A 24413-nucleotide genomic window follows, 5' to 3' on the forward strand; every position below is an offset into this window, starting at 1 on the left:
GGTGGTGGAGGAGCCACGGCGACAGCTCATTTCTTGCCTCAGGCAGCAGATTGTCTTGGGCCGCCTCTGTACACCAGCCATGACATGATGTATGCGGCCATGCCTAGAGATTAGCATGTAAATGTCGACTTAATGCTAGTATTATATAACCACAATTATGCACATAATTGTTATAGAATTCACATTTAGGCCCTGCATCCTAGCTCCTATCTTTAGGTGATCTTTTGAAAATGCATCCCTATAAGTACATACATTTTGTCAAATGTAGGCCAGTATTACAATGAATTTAATACCCCTGCTTTAATTGCTACAAGCCCTCTTAATGATCTTGTCTCTCAAATCATTCAGATTCAGGAAGGTCAACACTGTATGCTTTCATTCATGCACATCCACCAAATAATACTGCTCCGTTATGTAACAAAGTGGGACATACTTGTATATGGATTTGTGATTTAATAAATTATTATAAAATAAATAGGTCAGTGTTCAAAAGCACTCATCCAGATAACTGTACCTGCTATTCGGATAAGTGCTGCTGACTGAGATATTCAGCAGTACTATCCAGATAGTGCATCTGAATATTCTTACAGACCATCTCGGTACTATGTGGATAGTGCCAGGGCGGAGCCAGGTGATCCTGGAATGTATCTGGATAGTGGCAATATTCAATGTGTTATCCAGATAACATAGGACAGATAGAAGTCTGTCCTAAGTTATCCATCTAGCAGACTAAATATTGCCAATATCCGAATATGTTCTGGTGCTGACTGCGTTATCTGGGTTTTGAGTGCTGGCTAGTATTCAGATAGTAGGACAGAATATCCAGATATTTGTTGACCACCGTAGTTGGCAATAAAAAACAAACAAACATAACTAAGTTGCTAAATGTGGACTTGAAAGTTTCTAAGTAATAAAAATAACTAAGTTCTGAACTGATGAGTTTGCAATTAATTTTCAGTCAGCTAAGTGAAAGTAACCCTAAATAAACCATAACTCTAATGTCATACCATATCCTGTTGACAAGCCGAGGTTCTTCATTCTATTCTTTACAAGTTCAGAAAGTTCCTGTCTTTCTGACCTTTTGCAAAGGTTCAAACGCTGCTGGTTTATTCGTTCAGCCATTTTGCTGGAGTGCTTTGGAATTTTTCTGCTGAGCCGCCGGGCCCACTGCATGCTTTTTCGTCTTAATAAGGGGTGATCTGATTGGTCACTGGATGTTGAATTCCGATGATTGCTACGGAAGCCAGTCTGTTCTTTGATATCTTTTGTATCTTCCCATTCTTCAACACTGATGGAGATTTGAGACTTTAAAAGGAAAATCATGTCAGTAATCTAATGGGTCAGGAATTAATTTTAAATGTATTCAAAACAATCTTCCCTTCTATTCTTGAACATATAGCTACAGAACTACATATAATGCATACAATCATTAATATAAATTGTATAATGCATACAATTATTAATATAAATTGCTAAATTGAAAACTAAGGTTTAATTAACAGGTCATTGATCAAGCAACACAATGCAAAGATTCACAGTTCCAACAGCCTCATGTTACCTTTACTGGTGCTTTTTACACTAGATCACATTTTAAGAGTGGCAAATATAGTCCTATATTCTTGCTCCAGTTAAGCAACGCTATGGCTCTAACCTATTGGTGGCTAGAAAGTCCAGCCAGCGTCAAGATCTAAGTTCAAATTAGACAACTCCACCTGTATGACACATCTGTATGAGAAATTAAACCCAGATAAAAGAACATGTAACAATTCAACCATTATCCTATGTTTATCAGTGCTATTTGAATATTTTCCATCAAAAAAGAAAACAACTCACTAATGACGATATTGTTACTTAGCGCATATTTGCCCAAACTCACTTTCTTCTAAAATCACCAAGCTTGACCCAGATATGCAAAACAGAAATGTAATGATGCCACGCTTACATACAAAATTATCAACAAAGCAAAACTTGGCATTTTGGACCAGATTCTATAAATGGCACTCCAAATTAGGCACTGAAATAAAATCAGCATTAAGCACTAGTTTGTAGAATAGCACTTAAGCGCAGATTTCACACCTAACTATGGGTGCCAGACTTACTGCTGTTGAAAACTGATGTAAATGCTGGCACCAAAATTATGCACACACTGACCCAATATTCTCTAAACTACATCCACAAATTTTCGGAACGCCTATGACATGCCCATGCTACTGCCATGGCCATGCCTCCTTTCGAGATATACACAATGGAAGTTTGGTATATTGCCTTATTGTATAGCTCTCAGCCAGAGGTGCACACAAATCCTGATTGGCGTCAGTTAGTAACTGATTGTTAGCACCCAATTGCTGCCAATAATTGGCTCATTAAATTGCACGCACATTTCAAGACTGCGCTCAGATTTTGGAATGTATATTTGTGCGACCTTTATAGGGTCCAGGTTTTTTCATGAACTATGTATGTTTTGTAAGAAAATTACCTACATGGTTTTTCTATGCTGATTAAACTGAAACAATGAAAGGCAGAACAGTTGAGCTTTGTGAGCTCTGTCATCACAGTCTCTATCACAGTAAGAGGGTAATTTTATAATGGTGACCTGTGTTGGAAGGCAAAGTAGGCGCCTATCGTAAGTCAATTTGATAAGAAACATAAGCACCTATGTATTTTTATAAAATACCAGCAGAAAAGCAGCCAGAATCATATGTGGTCATATACTGTTAGGAAAAAATAAAGGAAGGGAAGACAAAGAGGGGCATAATCGAATGCAAACGCCCATGTGTAAGAACGTCCATCTCCGAGAATGGGTCCATGAAGGGGTGAGCCGAATCGTATTTTCGAAAAAGATGGACGTTTATAGCGAATGCTACATACCTGTAGAAGGTATTCTCTGAGGACAGCAGGCTGATTGTTCTCACTGATGGGTGACGTCCACGGCAGCCCCTCCAATCGGAATCTTCACTAGCAAAAGCCTTTGCTATCCCTAGCGCGCCGATGCGCACCGCGCATGCGCGGCCGTCTTCCCGCCCGAAACCGGCTCGTGCCGACCAGTCTCATATGTAGCAAGACAAAGAGAAGGGAAGACACAACTCCAAAAGGGAGGCGGGCGGATTTGTGAGAACAATCAGCCTGCTGTCCTCGGAGAATACCTTCTACAGGTATGTAGCATTCGCTTTCTCCGAGGACAAGCAGGCTGCTTGTTCTCACTGATGGGGTATCCCTAGCCCCTAGGCTCACTCAAAACAACAAACATGGTCAATTGGACCTTCGCAACGGCGAGGACATAACTGAGATTGACCTAACAATTTTCCAACTAACTGAGAGTGTAGCCTGGAACAGAAAAAACATGGGCCTAGGGGGGTGGAGTTGGATTCTAAACCCCGAACAGATTCTGAAGCACTGACTGCCCGAACCGACTGTCGCGTCGGGTATCCTGCTGCAGGCAGTATTGAGATGTGAATGTGTGGACAGATGACCACGTCGCAGCTTTGCAAATCTCTTCAATGGTAGCTGACTTCAAGTGGGCTACCGACACTGCCATGGCTCTAACATTATGAGCCGTGACATGACCCTCAAGAGCCAGCCCAGCCTGGGCGTAAGTGAAGGAAATGCAATCTGCTAGCCAATTGGATATGGTGCGTTTCCCCACAGCCACTCCTCTCCTGTTGGAATCAAAAGAAACAAACAATTGGGCGGACTGTCTGTTGGGCTGTGTTCGCTCCAGATAGAAGGTCAATGCTCTCTTGCAGTCCAATGTGTGCAGCTGACGTTCAGCAGGTCAGGAATGAGGACGGGGAAAGAATGTTGGCAAGACAATTGACTGGTTCAGATGGAACTCCGACACAACCTTTGGCAAGAACTTAGGGTGAGTGCGGAGGACTACTCTGTTATGATGAAATTTGGTGTAAGGAGCCTGGGCTACCAGGGCCTGAAGCTCACTGACCCTACGAGCTGAAGTAACTGCCACCAAGAAAATAACCTTCCAGGTCAAGAACTTCAGATGGCAGGAGTTCAGTGGCTCAAAAGGAGGTTTCATCAGCTGGGTGAGAACGACATTGAGATCCCATGACACTGTAGGAGGTTTGACGGGGGGCTTTGACAAAAGCAAACCTCTCATGAATCGAACAACTAAAGGCTGTCCCGAGATCGGCTTACCTTCCACACGGTAATGGTATGCACTGATTGCACTAAGGTGAACCCTTACAGAGTTGGTCTTGAGACCAGACTCAGACAAGTGCAGAAGGTATTCAAGCAGGGTCTGTGTAGGACAAGAGCGAGGATCTAGGGCCTTGCTGTCACACCAGATGGCAAACCTCCTCCATAGAAAGAAGTAACTCCTCTTAGTGGAATCTTTCCTGGAAGCAAGCAAGATGCGGGAGACACCCTCTGACAGACCCAAAGAGGCAAAGTCTACGCTCTCAACATCCAGGCAGTGAGAGCCAGAGACTGGAGGTTGGGATGCAGAAGCGCCCCCTCGTCCTGTGTGATGAGGGTCGGAAAACACTCCAATCTCCACGGTTCTTCGGAGGACAACTCCAGAAGAAGAGGAAACCAGATCTGACGCGGCCAAAAAGGAGCAATCAGAATCATGGTGCCTCGGTCTTGCTTGAGTTTCAACAAAGTCTTCCCCACCAGAGGTATGGGAGGATAAGCATACAGCAGACCCTCCCGCCAGTCCAGGAGGAAGGCATCCGATGCCAGTCTGCCGTGGGCCTGAAGCCTGGAACAGAACTGAGGGACTTTGTGGTTGGCTCGAGATGCGAAGAGATCTACCAAGGGGGTGCCCCACACCTGGAAGATCTGTCGCACTACACGGGAATTGAGCGACCACTCGTGAGGTTGCATAATCCTGCTCAACCTGTCGGCCAGACTGTTGTTTACGCCTGCCAGATATGTGGCTTGGAGCACCATGCCGTGACGGCGAGCCCAGAGCCACATGCTGACGGCTTCCTGACACAGGGGGCGAGATCCGGTGCCCCCCTGCTTGTTGATGTAATACATGGCAACCTGGTTGTCTGTCTGAATTTGGATAATTTGGTGGGACAGCCGATCTCTGAAAGCCTTCAGAGCATTCCAGACCGCTCGTAACTCCAGGAGACTGATCTGCAGATTGCGTTCCTGGAGGAACCAGCTTCCTTGGGTGTGAAGCCCATCGACATGAGCTCCCCACCCCAGGAGAGACGCATCCGTGGTCAGCACTTTTTGTGGCTGAGGAATTTGGAAAGGACGTCCCAGAGTCAAATTGGACCAAATCGTCCACCAATACAGGGATTTGAGAAAACTCGTGGACAGGTGGATCACGTCTTCTAGATCCCCAGCAGCCTGAAACCACTGGGAAGCTAGGGTCCATTGAGCAGATCTCATGTGAAGGCGGGCCATGGGAGTCACATGAACTGTGGAGGTCATGTGGCCCAGCAATCTCAACATCTGCCAAGCTGTGATCTGCTGGGACGCTCGCACCCGCGAGACGAGGGACAACAAGTTGTTGGCTCTTGTCTCTGGGAGATAGGCACGAGCCGTCCGAGAGTCCAGCAGAGCTCCTATGAATTCGAGTTTCTGCACTGGAAGAAGGTGGGACATTGGATAATTTATCACAAACCCCAGTAGCTCCAGGAGGCGAATAGTCATCTGCATGGACTGTAGAGCTCCTGCCTCGGATGTGCTCTTCACCAGCCAATCGTCGAGATATGGGAACACATGTACCCCCAGTCTGCGAAGTGCCGCTGCTACTACAGCCAAGCACTTTGTGAACATTCTGGGCGCAGAGGCGAGCCCAAAGGGTAGCACACAGTACTGGAAGTGACGTGTGCCCAGCTGAATTCGCAGATACTGTCTGTGAGCTGGCAGTATCGGGATGTGTGTGTAGGCGTCCTTCAAGTCCAGAGAGCATAGCCAATCGTTTTCCTGAATCATGGGGAGAAGGGTGCCCAGGGAAAGCATCCTGAACTTTTCTTTGACCAGATATTTGTTCAGGGCCCTTAGGTCTAGGATGGGACGCATCCCCCCTGTTTTCTTTTCCACAAGGAAGTACCTGGAATAGAATCCCAGCCCTTCTTGCCCGGATGGCACGGGCTTGACCGCATTGGCGCTGAGAAGGGCGGAGAGTTCCTCTGCAAGTACCTGCTTGTGCTGGAAGCTGTAAGACTGAGCTCCCGGTGGACAATTTGGAGGTTTGGAGGCCAAATTGAGGGTGTATCCTTGCCGGACTATTTGGAGAACCCACTGATCGGAGGTTATGAGAGGCCACCTTTGGTGAAAAACTTTCAACCTCCCTCCAACTGGCAGGTCGCCCGGCACTGACACTTGGATGTCGGCTATGCTCTGCTGGAGCCAGTCAAAAGCTCGTCCCTTGCTTTTGCTGGGAAGCCGAGGGGCCTTGCTGAGGCGCACGCTGCTGACGAGAGCGAGCGCGCTGGGGCTTAGCCTGGGCCGCAGGCTGTCAAGAAGGAGGGTTATACCTACGCTTACCAGAAGAGTAGGGAACAGTCCTCCTTCCCCAAAAAAATCGTCTACCTGTAGAGGTAGAAGCTGAAGGCTGCCGGCGGGAGAACTTGTCGAAAGCGGTATCCCGCTGGTGGAGCTGCTCTACCACCTGCTCAACTTTTTCTCCAAAAATGTTATCCGCACGGCAAGGCGAGTCCGCAATCCGCTGATGGAGTCTATTCTCCAGGTTGGAGGCACGCAGCCATGATAGTCTGCGCATCACCACACCTTGAGCAGCGGCCCTGGACGCAACATCAAAGGTGTCATACACCCCTCTGGCCAGGAATTTTCTGCACGCCTTCAGCTGCCTGACCACCTCCTGAAATGGCTTGGCTTGCTCAGGGGGGAGCTTGTCCACCAAGCCCGCCAACTGCCGCACATTGTTCCGCATGTGTATGCTCGTGTAGAGCTGGTAAGACTGAATTTTGGCCACGAGCATAGAGGAATGGTAGGCCTTCCTCCCAAAGGAGTCTAAGGTTCTAGAGCCCTTGCCCGGGGGCGCCGAAGCATGCTCCCTAGAACTCTTAGCCTTCTTTAGGGGCAAATCCACAACTCCAGAGTCGTGAGGCAACTGAGTGCGCATCAGCTCTGGGTCCCCATGGATCCGGTACTGGGACTCGATCTTCTTGGGAATGTGGGGATTACTTAATGGCTTGGTCCAGTTCGCCAGAAATGTCTTTTTGAGGACATGATGCATGGGTACTGTGGACGCTTCCTTAGGTGGAGAAGGATAGTCCAGGAGCTCAAACATCTCAGCCCTGGGCTCGTCCTCCACAACCACCGGGAAGGGGATGGCCTAGACATCTCCCGGACAAAGGAAGCGAAAGACAGACTCTCGGGAGGAGAAAGCTGCCTTTCAGGAGAGGGAGTGGGATCAGAAGGTAGGCCATCAGACTCCTCGTCAGAGAAATATCTGATGTCCTCCTCCTCCTCCCACGAGGCCTCACCGTCGGTATCAGACACAAGTTCGTGGACCTGTGTCTGAAGCCGTGCCCGGCTCGACTCCGTGGAACCACGGCCACGGTGGGAGCGTCGAGAGGTAGACTCCCTCGCCCGCACCGGCGAAGCTCCCTCCGCCGACATCGGAGACCTCACCCCGGGCAAGGGGCCAGCCGGCACCTCACTCGACGGTACCAGTGGCGCAAGCACCCCCGGTACCGGAGGGGAAGGGCGCATCAGCTCTCCCAGGATCTCTGGGAGAATGGCCCGGAGACTCTCGTGCAGAGCGGCTGTGGAAAAAGCCGATGCAGGCGTCGATGTCAGAGTCTGTTCCGGGCTGTGAGGCTGTTCCGGGCTGTCCATAGTGGAGCGCATCGACACCTCTTGAACAGAGGGTGAGCGGTCCTCTCGGTGCCGATGCCTACTGGGTGCCGACTCCCTCGGCGACCCAGAGCTCTCGGTGCTGACACGGGAAGGGGACCGGTGTCGATGCTTCTTCGACTTCTTGAGACGAAGCATGTCACCGGAGCTTCCCGGCACCGACGAGGAGGACGTAGAATCCAACTGTCGCTTCCTCGGGGCTGAGGCCGAAGAAGGCCGGTCTCGGGGGGGCTGTACCGCAGGAGCCCTCAGGGTAGGGGAGACCCACCCGAAGGCTCACCGCCACCAGCAGGGGAATGGACAGCCCTCACCTGCACTCCAGACGAAGCACCACCGTCCGACGACATCAGCAGACGAGGAGGTCCCGGTACCACCGACGCAGCCTTCCGATGTCTCAGCCCCGATGCAGAGGGTCGATGCCTCGATGCACTCAATTCAATCGCGGCCGAGGATGAAGGTGTGGACGCTGGCGACGTCGATGCACTCGATACTCCCGGTGCCGATGCCGACGAAGAGCCCGAGAACAAAACGTTCCACTGGGCCAATCTCGCTACCTGAGTCCGCTTTTGTAAAAGAGAGCACAGACTACAGGCCTGCGGGCGGTGCCCAGCCCCCAGACACTGAAGACACGACGCACTGGGTCACTTCTTGAAGCCACTGGGAGACTTCGATGTCATGGGCGGAAAAATCGCGCCGGCGAGATCAAAACTCGTAATGGCGAAGATGGCACCACAAAAAAAGGGGAAGAAAAACTTCGAACCGAGGCCTCCAAGGGGCCTACCCCGACGACGAAAGAAAACTTAACGGAGCAAAACTAGAAATATAGGAAGGGGAACAGACCGAAAAGGTCTCCTTCCGAATGTTTTTTTTTTTTTTCTTAGCGAAGTCCAAAAAAGACGCGCGAGGTCGACTTTCGGGGCGCGAACGGCGTAAATACGACCGTACCGAGCGCGGACAAAAGAAGACTGGCCGGCACGAGCCGGATTCGGGCGGGAAGACGGCCGCGCATGCGCGGTGCGCATCGGCGCGCGAGGGCTAGCAAAGGCTTTTGCTAGTGAAGATTCCGATTGGAGGGGCTGCCATGGATGTCACCCATCAGTGAGAACAAGCAGCCTGCTTGTCCTCGGAGAACTTTAGTTTCGCAAATACGGTTTGTGCCAGGCAAATGCATTGGATGTGGGCGTTTTTGAGATATGGGCGTTTGTTTGAGCTGGACGTTTTCATTTTTCAGCGATAATCGAAACCGAAGCGTCCCAGCTCAAAAACGACCAAATCCAAGGCTTTGGGTCATGGGAGGGGCCAGGATTCATAGTGCACTGGTCTCCCTCACATGCCAGGACACCAACCGGGCACCCTAGGGGGCACTTTTAAAAAATAGGAAAAAACATTAAATTACCTCCTAGGTGCATAGCTCCTTTATCTTGGATGCTGAGACCCCCAAATCCCCCCCAAAACCCACTCCCCAGAACTCTATACCATTACCATAGCATTTAATGGTGAAGGGGGGCACCTACATGTGGGTACAGTGGGTTTGGGGGGGGGGTTAGAGGGCTCCCATTTACCACCACAAGTGGTACAGGTAGGGGGGATGGGCCTGGGTCCGCCTGCCTGAAGTGCACTGCATTACCCACTAAACGTGCTCCAGGGACAGGACTTGTTGCTGCTGTATAACCTTGGCACAGCAGTTCACACCTTAAGACTAATCTCGCTGAAAAAGTCCTTTATTTCAATAACCGCGTTTACTCACAGTTAACTTAAGATCAGAGGTTGCCCTGGTACTAAGATTAGCAGTAGCTCAGAGCTGGCAGAATGGTGTACAATGCCCTCTTTCAGCAACATTCAAGGTAAGAACTAAGTTCTGTAACGTGGCTAACACACGAAAGGGATCTAAAACGGACTTACAAAAATAGCCAATATCTTGTGGACTACCGGAAACAAAACAGGGCACACTCTGACCCAGTAAGCAGAGGGAAAAGCACCATGGGAGAAGAGCCTACCAACTACCAACACAAGCTAATGAAATCATGGAGCCCAAAACCCTACACCCACCACAATGCAATGCTGATGTGACCCTGCAGTGCACCCGAGAGCCACATCTGACTCAGGGAAAGGCTGTGAGAGGATCGAACACATTCTGCTGTCATGGAGGTGGGTACGGAATTTGAGGGTGGCATAGAGGCTGGGAAATAAGATTTTTGCAAGTGGGTTTTTTTTGTGGTAGGGGGTTAGTGACCACTGGGGGAGTCAGGGGAGGTGATTTCCAATTCCCTCCGGTGGTCATCTGGTCATTTAGGGCACTTTTTTGGGACCTGTTCGTGAGAAAAAAGGGTCCAAAAAAAGTGTCCTAAATTCTCACTAACACCACCATTTTTTTCCATTATCAGCCGAGCACGCCCATCTCTGCTTGGCCGATAACCACGCCCCAGTCCCGCCTTCACCACACTTCCAACACGCCCCCGTCAACTTTATTCGTTCCCGTGACAGAGTGCAATTGAAGACGACCAAAATCGGCTTTCGATTATACCAATTTGGCCTCCCACGGGAAACGGACGCCCATCTCTCGAATATGGGCGTTTTTCTCCTTTCGAAAATAAGCAGGAAAGTCTTCACCAATAGTACAAGAACAGTGAAGAACAGACACAACACAAACTGAAGAATTCAAAACAATCCTTTATTAAAATAGCAAAGGACCCAATATGGTCCATGTTGCGGGCTAATGGCCTGCATCAGCAGTACATAATCCAGCTTATAATTGAAAAAGAAAAACGTCTATATTGCGACCCAAATCGAGAGATAGACGTTTATCTCACAAAAACGAATAAAGCGGTATAATCGAAAGCCGAATTTGGACGTTTTCAACTGCACTCCGTCGCGGATACGGACAAAGTTGATGGGGGCGTGTCGAAGGCGTGGTGAAGGCGGAACTGGGGCGTGGTTATCGGGTGACCAGAGATGGGTGCCTTTCGCCGATAATGGAAGAAAAATATGCGTTTTTAGCGAGAATTTAGGGCACTTTTCCTGGACCCTGTTTTTCCACGAATAAGGCCCCAAAAAGTGCCCTAAATGACAAGATGACCACTGGAGGGAATCGGGGATGACCTCCCCTGACTCCCCCAGTGGTCACAAACCCCCTCCCACCACAAAATATGCCGCTTCACAACTTTTTATTTTCACCCTTAAATGTCATACCCACCTCCCTGGCAGCAGTATGCAGGTCACTGGAGCAGTTATTAGGGGGTGCAATGGACTTCAGGCAGGTGGACCCAGGCCCATCCCCCCCCACATGTTACACGTGCTGGTAAATGGGAGCGCTCCAAACCGCCCCCCCAAACCCACTGTACCCACATGTAGGTGCCCCCCTTCACCCCTTAGGGCTATAGTCAGTGCTTTTTTTGTAGAAAAAAAGGTGCCGGTACTCATTATGGGCGGGGTCACCACATATGGCTCCACCCCTATGATAGCCACACCCACATTAACCACACCCCCTATACCAGCCATGGCGCATATAAACAGACATCATTGAAAATATTATAGTACTATAGGAGAAAAAAATAACGTGATTTTTTTCATTATAAATAATCTCTGTAAGCTCTTACAGCTCCAGTATACCCAGTGCAAAATAAGACAGCCAATGTAAATTCTCAAATTGGACATAATTACAAACACTAAAATGAAAATAAAATGATTTTTTTCTACCTTTGTTGTCTGGTGACTGTTTTTCTTTCCATATTGGTCCCATTCTGTGATTCTGCTTTCTTTTCTTTTCGCTTAACTCTTCTGTGCCATTTGTCATTTTTGTCTCCTTTTTCTTTGCTTTCTTCAATATTTTTCAGGCTCTCTCTCTGTCCAGATTTAATTCATTCTTACTATCCATTCTTTAATGTCCTTCATCTACCTGTGGCTTTTCATCTTTTCCTCACCCTTGTTCTCCCCATGCCCCTTCCTCTTATTCTCCAGTCTTTCTCTATTCCCCTTTTCCATCCAGCAGCTCTGCTTTCTCTCCCCATCCTTCCAGTGTCTCCCCTATTTCTTTCTGCATTCTTCCATCCAGCATCTTCCCTCTCTCTCTCCCCATCCTTCCATCTGTTTTCCCTCTCTCTTTCCCCAATCCTTCCATCTGTTTTTCCCTCTCTCTCCCCATCCTTCCATCTGTTTTTCCCTCTCTCTCCCCATCCTTCCATCTGTTTTCCCCTCTCTCCCCAATCCTTCCCTCTGTTGTTTTCCCTTTCTCTCTCTCCCCAATCCTTCCCTGTTTTCCCTCTCTCTCTATCCCCATCCTTCCATCTGTTTTCCCCTCTCTCCCCAATCCTTCCATCTGTTTTTCCCTCTCTCTCCCCATCCTTCCATCTGTTTTTCCCTCTCTCTCCCCAATCCTTCCATCTGTTTTTCCCTCTCTCTCCCCAATCCTTCCCTGTTGTTTTCCCTCTTTCCCCAATCCTTCCCTCTGTTGTTTTCCCTCTCTCTCTCTCCCCAATCCTTCCCTCTGTTGTTTTCCCTCTCTCTCTCTCTCTCTCCCCAATCCTTCCCTCTGTTGTTTCCCTCTTTCTCTCTCTCCCCAATCCTTCACTCTGTTGTTTTCCCTCTCTCTCCCCAATCCTTCCCTCTGTTGTTTTCCCTCTTTCTCTCTTTCCCCAATCCTTCCCTCTGTTGGTTTCCCTCTTTCCCCAATCCTTCCCTCTGTTGGTTTCCCTCTTTCTCTCTCCCCCCCAATCCTTCCCTCTGTTGGTTTCCCTCTTTCTCTCTCTCCCCAATCCTTCCCTCTGTTGTTTTCCCTCTCTCTCTCTCCCCAATCCTTCCCTCTGTTGTTTTCCTCTCTCCCAAATCCTTCCCTCTGTTGTTTTCCCTCTTTCCCCAATCCTTCCCTCTGTTGGTTTCCCTCTTTCTCTCTCTCCCCAATCCTTCCCTCTGTTGTTTTCCCTCTCTCTCTCTCCCCAATCCTTCCCTCTGTTGTTTTCTCTCTCTCCCAAATCCTTCCCTCTGTTGTTTTCCCTCTTTCCCCAATCCTTCCCTCTGTTGGTTTCCCTCTTTCTCTCTCTCCCCAATCCTTCCCTCTGTTGGTTTCCCTCTTTCTCTCTCTCCCCAATCCTTCCCTCTGTTGGTTTCCCTCTTTCTCTCTCTCCCCAATCCTTCCCTCTGTTGTTTTCCCTCTCTCTCTCTCTCTCTCCCCAATCCTTCCCTCTGTTGTTTTCTCTCTCTCTCCCCAATCCTTCCCTCTGTTGTTTTCTCTCTCCCAAATCCTTCCCTCTGTTGTTTTCCCTCTTTCCCCAATCCTTCCCTCTGTTGGTTTCCCTCTTTCTCTCTCTCTCCCCAATCCTTCCCTCTGTTGGATTCCCTCTCCCTGCCAAGTTTGGCGCGAACGGCGCGAAGACGCGACGCACGCGGCACCAGCCCCTATTTCCGGCCGCTGCTGCTTCTCCTGTTGTTGAGCAGCAGCGGCCGCTGCTACACAAAGAAAAAGAAGATTAAAAAAAAATTGAAACCTGGCTGAAACGCGGCACCCCGGCACTGTAGACAGCCATTAGGCATTGGCTGTTGCCCCACAACCGCTCCTCCTCTTGCCTCTACGTCACTGCCCCTGGAGGAAGACCCCGGAGGAGCGCAGTGACGTAGAGGCAAGAGGAGGAGCGGCTGCGGGGCAACAGCCAATGCCTAATGGCTGTCTACAGTGCCGGGGTGCCGCGTTTCAGCCAGGTTTCAATTTTTTTTTAAATCTTTTTCTTTGTGTAGAGGCTGCTGCTGATCAACAGGAGAAGCAGCAGCGGCCGGAAATGGGGGCTGGCACTGCGTGCGGGACATGGACTCACGGGGCGGGGGGAGCAAAAAAAAAAGGTGCCGGTACGCCATACCGTTGCGTACCGGCACAAAAAAAGCACTGGCTATAGTAATGGTGTAGACTTGTGGGCAGTGGGTTTTGAGGGGGATTTGGGGGGCTCAACACCCAAGGGAAGGGTGCTATGCACCTGGGAGCTCTTTTACCTTTTTTTTTATTTTTGTAAAAGTGCCCCCTAGGGTGCCCGGTTGGTGTCCTGGCATGTGAGGGGAACCAGTGCACTACGACTCCTGGCCCCTCCCATGAACAAATGCCTTGGATTTATTCGTTTTTGACCTGGGCGCTTTCATTTTCCATTATCACTGAAAAACAAAAACGCCCAGCTCACAAATTGTCGAATAAAACATGGACGTCTATTTTTTCGAAAATACGGTTCGGTCCGCCCCTTCACGGACCTGTTCTCGGAGATAAACGCCCATGGAGATAGACGTTTTTGTTCAATTATGCCCCTCCACGTCTAAAGGAAGGCCATAAAAATCAAAATTTAAAATTAAATATACTTGCATACCACATATAATGAGTTTATCTTGTTGGGCAGACTGAATGGACCGTACAGGTCTTTATCTGCCGTGATCTACTATAAAGCTTATTTTCTAAAGTGATCGCCGGCCATTTTCCGACATAAATTGGGAGATGGCCGGCGATCTCGCAAAAGCGGCCAAATCGGTATAATCGAAAGCGGCTTTTTTGACAGCATTGCCACTTTCCCGTCGCCTCGCTGGCGAAAGTTCAAGAGGGCGTGTCGGCAGCATAGCGAAGGCGGGACATGGGCGGGCATGGGTGTGGATACCAGATGGCCGGCTTTCGCGGATAATGGAAAAAAATGCAGCTTTCAGCAGTATTTCGCCAGGTTTACTGGGTCCTTTAATTTTCACGACCAAGCCTCAAAAAGGTGCCCCAACTCAACAGATGACCACTGGAGGGAATCGGGGATGACCTCCCCGTACTCCCCCAGTGGTCACCAACCCCCTCCACACTAAAACAATAAAACTAAAAACCTTTTTTGCCAGCCTGTATGCCAGCCTCAAATGCCGTACCCACCTCTATGACAGCAGAATGTGTTCTATCCTCTGACAGCCTTTCCCTGGTTTTGATGTGGCTCTCGGGTGAGTGTGACACCTTTTCTGTTAGGTGCACTACAGAGTCACATCAGCAATGCATTGTGGTGGGTGTAGGGTAGTGGGCTCTACTGCTATGGTGCTTTTCCCCCTGCTAACTGGGTCAGAGTGTGTCCAGTTTTGTTTCCAGTAGTCCTTGAGGTAATGGCCATTTTTGTCAGCCAGTTTTAGATCCCCCTTTCATGTGTTACCCACGTTAGAGAACTTAGTTATTACCTTGAATGTTGCTGAAAGAGGGCATTGTACATCATTCTGCCAGCTCTGACCTACTGCTTTTTTTTTTTTTTTAACGTCTCTTTTATTAATTTTTAACAATCATATGCATTTATGAGTGATAATACACTAAAACAGAAACAGAATCTTTCAACAAAGAAATGGTACATTCAAAAATACAATAATATGTTACCTATCGTCCACAAAAATAGGAAACTGATCCAAGGAAAAGGAAAAATCTTTATACTTAAATTAAGAAAATTTCACAAATAATAAATCAAACGAGCTGCTTAATTCCTGATTGTTACATATGTGACTAAACTTGTACATTGACTTCTTCTCTGCTCTTTAAGAAAATCCTCCTACTGTTTTGGGTCAAAAAATTGATATTGTTTGGATTGAAATTTTATTCTACATATACAGGGGAATCTCAGAAGGAAATCTGCGCCAATTGCTATCACCCTTGGACGTAACAATAAAAACATCCTACGTCTCTTCTGAGTTTCCCTGGACAAGTCAGGAAAAACTTTTGAACCCATAAACAGAGAATCCAAATATCTCAGGGAAAGTTTGAGGACTGCATCTCTATCAATTTCCAAAGCAAATGTTACCAATAAAGTGGTCCTCTGAGTTATAACCTCAAGAGAGGATTCTAGGAATGTAGTGAGATTCATTGCACCTTGTACAGGTAATTCTTCTGATGTTTTCACATCTGCTTGAATATAATAAGCTCGTGTTATAGGTGGCAGTGAACTCTCTAACATTCCCAGAATTTCCATTAAGTATTTTGACCTACTGCTAATCTCAGTACCAGGGAGACTCTTTGCCAGAGGGGCACCACATCTGATCTACAGTTAACTGTGAGTAAACGTGCTTATTCAAATAAAGGACTTTTTCAAAGAGATTAGTCTTCAGGTCTGAACTGGTGTGCCAAGGTTATACAGCAGCAACAAGTCCTAGAGGCCTGCATGTATGCAGGTCCCTGGAGCACTTTTAGTGGGTACCGCAGTGCACTTAAGGCAGGCAGACCCAGGCCCATTCCCCCCCCCCCCCCACCTGTAACACTTGTACTGGTAAATGGGAGCCCTCCAAAACCCACTGTACCCACATGTAGTTGCCCCATTCACCCCTAAGAACTACGGTAGAGTTGCACATTTGTGGGTAGTGGGGTTTTTTGGGGGGGGGGAGGGGGTTGGGGTGCTCAGCACCCAAAGTAAGGGAGCTATGCATGTGGGAGCTTTTTCTGAAGTCCACCGCACTGACCCCTAGGGTGCCCAGTTGGTGTCCTGGCATGTCAGGGGGGCCAGTGCCCTACGAATGCTGGCTCCTCCCATGACCAAATGCCTTGCATTTCACCAGGTTTGAGATGGCCAGCAGTTTTTTCCATTATCGATGAAAAAACCGGCGATCTCAACCCCGGCGAACTCTGGCATTTGGCCGGGCTAAACCATATTATCGAAAAAAATGATGGCCGGCCATCTTTTTTGAAAATACGGTTCCGGCCAGCTGTTACGCCGCTGCCAAAATAGATCGCCGGTGACGTTGGATTATGCCCCTCCACGTTACTATACCATTATATTACTATATTACATCATCAGGATACAAACATTCAAAAAATTAAAATATAAATACAATACACAGATTCAAAATGGCATTAGAAAATCTACTAAAAAAGCAGTGAACCACTAACTTGAACGTATAACTCACTAAGGGGCCCTAGGTGCGCTTAAAAGTGGCCTGCGCCGGTATAGGCATGTGTTTTGGACACACGCAGGTCCATTTTCAGTGCACCTGGAAGAAAGGCTTTTTTGTGGCCATAAATGGACATGTGGCAAAATTAAAACCAGCGCGCATCCATTTTGGCCTGAGGCCTTACCACCACTCACTGACTTAATGGGAAGGTCTCACCCGCTAATCAGGTGGTAAACTGCCAGTGTGCCTATACTGCCGAATACCACCAGGTAAACGCCACATGGTAGAAAATAGAAAATATTTCCTACTGTATGTTTTGGGTGTGCGTCAAAAAATGAAATTACCGCCCGGGGCACGTGGTAGCCAGGCAGTAGTTCCAATTTGATGCATGTTGGATGCACGTAGGTACCCATGCACCTTTGTAAAAGGGCCCCTAAAAATTATGCAAATAATCGAGTATGTATATATGTATACATATAAAACAATAGCAAAAATATATGTACATGCCATGTATCTGAGAAGTTCCGAGAGAGAGGACATTTCTCTGTTATTTTCTGTTCCTTGGCTGCTGGAGAGGTAGTTCATCCAGCAACCTCAATTAAGTGTTAATTAAGGTGTGGGGAAGTAGAATACTTGCATAGGTTGCTCAGTCAGCTTCAAAGAGCCTGTTTAAAAAAGGCCCCTTATATTCAAAACTATATAAAGAGGAAAGCGTCTGTTCATGCTTTCCAAAAATACTAAGACTAGGGGGCATGCGATGAAGCTACAATGTTGTAAATTTAAAATGAATCAGAGAAACATTTTCTTCACTCAACGTGTAATTAAACTCTGGAATTTGTTGCCAGAGAATGTGGTAAAGGCGGTTAGCTTAGCAGAGTTTAAAAAAGGTTTGGACGGCTTCCTAAAGGAAAAGTCCATAGATCGTTATTAAATGGACTTGGGGAAAATCCACTATTTCTGGGATAAGCAGTATAAAATGTTTTGTACATTTTTGGGATCTTGCCGGGTATTTGTGACCTGGATTGGCCACTGTTGGAAACAGGATGCTGGGCTTGATGGAGCTTTGGTCTTTCCCAGTATGGCAATACTTATGTACTTATAAAGGTCCCACTGAACTTTCTTTCTGAGAAGTTCCGAGAGAAGAGGACATTTCTCTGGTAAGTGAACGCTATTTTGCTTTGTGTTTTGGGAACTTAAAGATTGGGGTTTAAAGGAGGCAGGGGCGTAGCTACATGTGGGCCCACCCAATTTAGCCTCAGGCCCGCCTGCCCACCCAGAGTCCGAGTCCATCCCCGTCCGTCCGTATCTTCGAATCTTCGCCCGCAGCAGCGAACTGGCGGGCGGGGTGCCGCTCTCCAGTAGTAAAAGCAGCAAGCCGGCAGGTTCGAGTCCATCCTTCGCTTCCCTGCCCTCTCTGCGTCCCGCCCGCCTGAAAGGAAATGACATCACAGGAAGGCGGGACGCAGAGAGGGCAGGGAAGCGAAGGACGGAGGTGAACCTGCCAGCTTGCTGCTTTTACTATTGGAGAGTAGCACCCCGCCCGCCAGTTCGCTGCTACAACCTCAGGAGTGGAGTGCAAGTGAGCCAGCCAGCCTATGAAGTCCACTGTAAGGAAGCCATTTGGTAAATTTCTGTTTCCACTCCCCTGCGCAGCTGTCGCGTCGCCGTTCATTCAAAACACAGCAAGCAAACCTGTGAGCTGCTGCATCCACGTTGTCGTTCTTTGCTAAGAGAGATGAGAGATGCTGCGAAGGGGGAGAGAGGGGGGGATGGAAAGAAACAGGATGGGTGGGGGAAATTCTGGCCACACTGGATCACAGGGGAAGGGGGCAAGATGAAAGAGAGAAGTGACAGGAAGATGCTGGGAGGGGGTGATGGGTGGGGAGAAGAGAGGGAGCAGATGCTGGGCTAGAAGGGTGGAGGGAGAGAGACACTGGGAAAGGTGGAACCATGTGGGAGAGGCCAAGAGGGTGGCAAGGAAATAAACGTGAGGAGGATGGTGATTACAGGGGAAAGAAATATGGTAATGGGGAATAGATTGAAGATGGAAGGGAATGGATGGCTGGGGAAGTAGAGAGATGGGGAATAGGAGAACTAGTGTGTGAAAAGGAAATGGAAATCTGACAGGTATCTGAAAAGTAAATCAAAGGAATGGGGTTAGGATAAAATTTGGGTGGACAGAGAAAAGAAAAGAAAAAAAAACAGAGGAAAGAGCTAAAATGGAAAGGTGAATATGTCAGAGGCAAGTGAAGTGAGGGAATGGAACAAGAGAGGAGAAAAAGACAAATGGACAGCAGCTGCTTGAAGGAGAAATAGCAGAAAGATTGGAAAGTTCAAAAGAGAAACTGGATCAACATGATGGAAAAATGAAAATGACCAGACAACAAAGGTAGAAAAGGCATTTTATTTTGAATCTTAACTGAAATATGATAGCTTGAGAAATGTGCATAGCGGATGTCACTTTCCTCATGAGCTAAAGTGTTTCTGTTTCTATTTTGAGTTGGGAGGTGCTGGGGGAGAGGTGGAGAATAGGGGGAGGAAGGGGGTGCGGCAGAGATAAAATTTTGTGCCCACCCACTTCGGGCTCAGGCCCACCCAAAATTGGCTGTCTGGCTACGCCACTGAAAGGAGGAACTGTAGGTTAGTGTTAGGCAAAATAAAAATATAAAAAGCAAATTTTATCACCTAATCTCCATAGTCTTTTCCACTTAGTTTTAAAAACTTTGTACCACAGCATTAACAGATAGAATCTAGCAGGCACTGCAGGATCTAGTTTAGTCTTAAATGGTCAGTATTCTCAATGGAGAAGGGTAGTTAGTGGGGTTCCCCAGGGGTCTGTGCTGGGACTGCTGCTTTTTAGCATATTTATAAGTGACCTAGAGATGGGAGTAACTAGTGAGGTAATTACATTTGCTGATGACATGTGGAGGGGCATAATCGAACGCGAACGCCTATCTCCATGGGCGTCTATGTCCAAAAAAGGGTACGTGAAGAGGCGGGACAGACCATATTTTTGAAAAAATGGACGTTTTCCAGCTGGGCATTTGTTTTTTTTAGCGATAATGGAAACTAAAAACGCCCAGCTCAAAAACGTCCTAATCCGAGCCATTTGGTCATGGGAGGGGCCACGATTCGTATTCGTAGTACACTCGCCCACCTGACATGCCAGGACACAAACTGGGCACCCTAGAGGTCAGTGTGGTGGACTTCAGACAACGCTCCCACATGCATAGCTCCCTTACCACGGGTGCTGAGCACCCAACCCCCCTCCCACAAAACCTACTACCCACAAATGTACAACACTACCATAGCTCTTAGGGGTGAAGGGGGACCTACATGTGGGTACAGTGGGTTTTGGAGACCTCCCATTTACCAGCACAAGTGTTACAGGTAGGGGGGATGGGCCTGGGTCCACCTGGCTGAAGTGCACTGCGGTACCCACTAAAAGTGCTCCAGGGACCTGCATACACACAGGCCTCTAGGACTTGTTGCTGTTATATAATATTGGCACACCAGTTGACACCTGAAGACTAATCTCTCCGAAAACGTCCTTTATTGGAATAAGCACGCTTACTCACAGTTAACTGCAGATCAGAGGTTGTGCCCCACTGGCAAAGAGTCTCCCTGGTACTGAGATTAGCAGTAGGTCAGAGCTGGCAGAATGCTGTACAATGCCCTCTTTCAGCCACATTGAAGATAAGAACTAAGTTCTGTAACGTGGCTAACACGTGAAAGGGATCTAAAACTGACTTACAAAAATGGCCACTACCACATGGACTACCGGAAACAAAACAGGGCACACTCTGACCCAGTAAGCAGGGGGAAAAGCACCATGGGAGTACAGCCTACCAACTACCAACATCGTGAGCATTTAACACAAGCTAGTGGAATCACTGAGCCCAATACCCTATACCCACGACAATGCATTGCTGATGTGACTCTGCAGTGCGCATAACAGAAAAGGTGTCACACTCACCCGAGAGCCACATCAGGGAAAGGCTGTCACAGGATAGAACATATTCTGCTGTCATTTGAGGCTGGCATACAGGCTGGAAAAATTTTTGTAAAGTGGGGTTTTTTTTGGTAAGAGGGGGTTAGTGACCACTGGGGGAATCCGGGGAGGTCATCCCCGATTCCCTCCAGTGGTCATCTGGTCAGTTGGGGCACTTTTTTGGGACTTGTTTGTGAAGAAAAAGGGTCCACAAAAAGTGACCCAAAATCGCGGTAAAAACGCCTTTTTTTCCAATTATCAGCTAAAGACGCCCATCTCTCCTCGGCCGATAACCACGCCCCAGTTCCGCCTTCACCATACCTCCGACACGCCCCCGTCAACTTTATTCGTTTCTGCGACGAATTGCATTTGGAAACGCCCAAAATCAGCTTTCGATTATACCGATTTGGGCGCCCACGGGAGAAAGACGTCCATCTCCCGATTTGGGTCGCAATATAGGCGTTTTTCTCTTTTGATTATAAGCAGGAAAGTTATTCAAAGTCGTTAAATCCCGGGAGGATTGTGAAAATTTACAAGAGGACCTTAAGAGACTGGGCGTCTAAATGGCAGATGACGTTTAATGTGAGCAAGTGCAAAGTGATGAATGTGGGAAAGAGGAACTTGAATTATACCTACGTCATGCAAGGTTCCACGTTAGGAGTCATGGACCAAGAAAGGGATCTAGGTGTCGTCGTTGATAGTACATTGAAACCTTCTGCTCAGTGTGCTGCTGCGGCTAAGAAAGCAAATAGAATGTTAGGTATTATTAGGAAAGGAATGGAAAACAAAAATGAGTATGTTATAATGCCTTTGTATAGCTCCATGGTGCAAACGCACCTCGAATATTGTGTTCAATTCTGGTCGCCGCATCTTATAAAAGATATAGTGGAATTAGAAAAGGTGCAGAGAAGGGTGACGAAAATGATAAAGGGGATGGGACGACTTCCCTATGAGGAAAGGCTAAAGTGGCTAGGGCTCTTCAGCTTGGAGAAAAGGCGGCTGAGGGGAAATATGATAGAGGTCTATAAAATAATGAGTGGAGTTGAACAGGTAGATGTGAAGCATCTGTTTATGCTTACCAAAAATATTAGGACTGGGGGCATGCGATGAAGCTACAATGTAGTACATTTAAAACGAATTGGAGAAAATTTTTCTTCACTCAACGTGTAATTAAACTCTGGAATTCGTTGCCAGAGAATGTGGTAAAGGCAGTTAGCTTAGTGGAGTTTAAAAAAGGTTTGGACGGCTTCCTAAAGCAAAAGTTCATAGACTATTATTAAATGGACTTGGGGAAAATCCACTATTTCTGGGATAAGCAGTATAAAATGTTTTGTACTTTTTTGGGATCTTGCCAGGTATTTGTGACCTGGATTGGCCACTGTTGGAAACAGGATGCTGGGTTTGATGGACCTTTGGTCTTTCCCAGTATGGCAATACTTATGTACTTATATCACATACATATCTAACATACACCCAGGTATACATGAATTAACTATACATCTAATATACTAAACAACACAGAACACTAAAAGTATCTCACCATATAAATATATATGTACTGTGATAAATAAATTAAGAAAATAAAATCATACAAATGAAAGGCCATCATAAGTAACCTGGTGGTGTATCAAACATAAATAAACCACCAATATATCAAATATAAAATGCATACTATAAAAATACTTCAGCCAACTAACATTATATTACACTTGTACTTATACCCTAACACATTTCCAGTTCTAAGCGGCTAACAAGTATCCTAGGGGATATAGAGATCAGAACATTCCTCTGAGAATTACAATGGTTATTTGGTGACAAGTAGAAGTCTAATTAAAGAACATATTTCTTGAATAAGAACGTTTTTATTTTCTTATGAAATGTAAAGTATGATTGTGAGGAAAAGAACGTTGCATGTCTACAGTGAGGCTTAGTAAACAGGGGCCTTAGTTTTTTCAATTAAAAATAGACTCATCTAATTAAACCATTAATATGTGATTCCATGTTTAATGCTGAATCCAGAACCACTCTCAAGACTTTGGAAGTGCACTCTACATTAAATTGAGACCTGTCTTCATACAAAATCTTCTGAGGAATGTTAGCCAAATCTAGTGAAAACTATAATATCTTGGTCTTGTCTGCATTCAGCTTAAGTTTAACCTTAACATTCTGTTTATACAACTATCAAAAAAGTAACAGATTCTATTCCATGACCTACAGGGATTAAGAAAAAAATATTGTCAGTGTAAGACAGTAAGAGCTCACCCAGGTATAACTTGATATGTCCAAGACAGCTCCTGTACAAATTGTACAAAAGTAGAGCTATGGGGGAGCCCTAGGGAACACTACAAGGGGACACCCATGGAGAAGAAAACCTGCCATCCTTCAAAACTACATAGTCTATTCCTCAGTAATGGTTCAAACCAATTTAATACTGAACCGCTGAAGCCAAATTCAGATAACATATTTAGTAGAACTGTCATGGTGGACAGTATCAAAGGTGGCCAAGATGTCAAATTGTAACAATGCCTTCTCTCCACCTTCACACAAATTTTTTCTAACCTCAGAAGTCAAAAACAGCAGCAGGGTCTCAGTGCTATGAAAAAGTCAAAAACCATGCTGGGAACTATGCAAAAGATTAAACCTTTTAATATAGCTAGTTGGATGGGCTCCTATAAAAAATTTGACCAACTTAGCAAGAAAAGGAATGCAACAGTCTAAAATTGGAAACTGAAGATGAGTCACCGTTTACCTGTTTTAATGTGGGTGTCAGTACACATGTCCTAAATCTAAAGGGAAACAGCCAAAATTCAGTGCAGAATTTACAAACAGACACAACCATTTTAATAGCTCAATGGACAGATCCCTTAATAAGTAAGATGGAATTACATCCAGCAGACAACCAGATGTAGGCAGCCCAGCGGTGTGCTGGAGCCGGCTCGCACCGGCTCGCAAGAGCCGGTTGTTAAATTTATTGGCATCTTGTGAGCCGGTTGTTGCGAGCCGGCTTGCCTCTCCTCCCCCACCCTGCAAGCTGCAGGCTCCCCCACTCAGCAGGTTGTCCATCATCTCCTGTCTGCCGTCAGCTCCCAGATAGCCCTCGTTTCCTTCCTGCCACCGCCCTGCCTTTAAATATTGCATTTTTCCTTGAGTCACAGTGCTGGCATTGAAAGCAGCAGGCTCAGCTCGGCTCCAGCTTTCCCTCACATGGTTCCGCCCTCGCGGAAACAGGAAATACATCAGAAGAGGGCGGAACCATGCGAGGGAAGGCTGGAGCCGAGCCGAGCCAGCTGCTTTCAATGCCAGCGCTGCGACTCGAGGAAAAATACAATATTTAAAGGCAGGGCGCGGTGGCTGGAAGGAAACGAGGGCTATCGTGGAGCTGAAGGCAGACAGGAGATGATGGACGACCTGCAGAGCGGGGGATCGGGAATCGGGGGGGGGGCTGGAAGAAGGCAGGAAATGTCTGGCATTGAGTAGGGGAGGGGCTAGAAGGGAGATGGTTGACATGGGCTGCTGGGGGGGGAGGCTGGAAGGAGATGGTTAACATGGGTGGATGGAGGGGAGGGCAGGGGAGAGGAGGGTTGCTGGACATGGATGGAGGAAAGGGAAGGGAGAGAGAAGAAATGCTGGACATGGATGGAGGGGAGGGAAGAGTGAAGAAGGAGATGAGATGAGGGAAAAGGAAGAGAGGAGAAAAACTGCACATGGATGAAGAAAATAGGCAGAAGCTGGATCCATTGGACAGTCAAGTCTGTGGAGGACCCAGCTTTTA

At 47.3% G+C, this 24413-nt stretch overlaps 1 protein-coding gene across 3 annotated transcripts in view; it reads right to left on the reverse strand.

Moving 5' to 3' along the window:
* Positions 1 to 24413, reverse strand: part of KCNT2 (potassium sodium-activated channel subfamily T member 2) — a 1050204-nt gene that overhangs the window by 12627 nt on the left and 1013164 nt on the right. For all 3 annotated transcript variants that reach the window (XM_030206382.1, XM_030206381.1, XM_030206379.1), the window contains one exon: positions 1008 to 1305. In XM_030206382.1, coding sequence (XP_030062242.1) covers positions 1008 to 1305 — 298 coding nt within the window. The remainder of the gene's footprint in view (positions 1 to 1007; positions 1306 to 24413) is intronic.

This window comes from Microcaecilia unicolor, chromosome 6 (assembly GCF_901765095.1).
Source record: "Microcaecilia unicolor chromosome 6, aMicUni1.1, whole genome shotgun sequence".
NCBI lineage: Eukaryota > Metazoa > Chordata > Amphibia > Gymnophiona > Siphonopidae > Microcaecilia > Microcaecilia unicolor.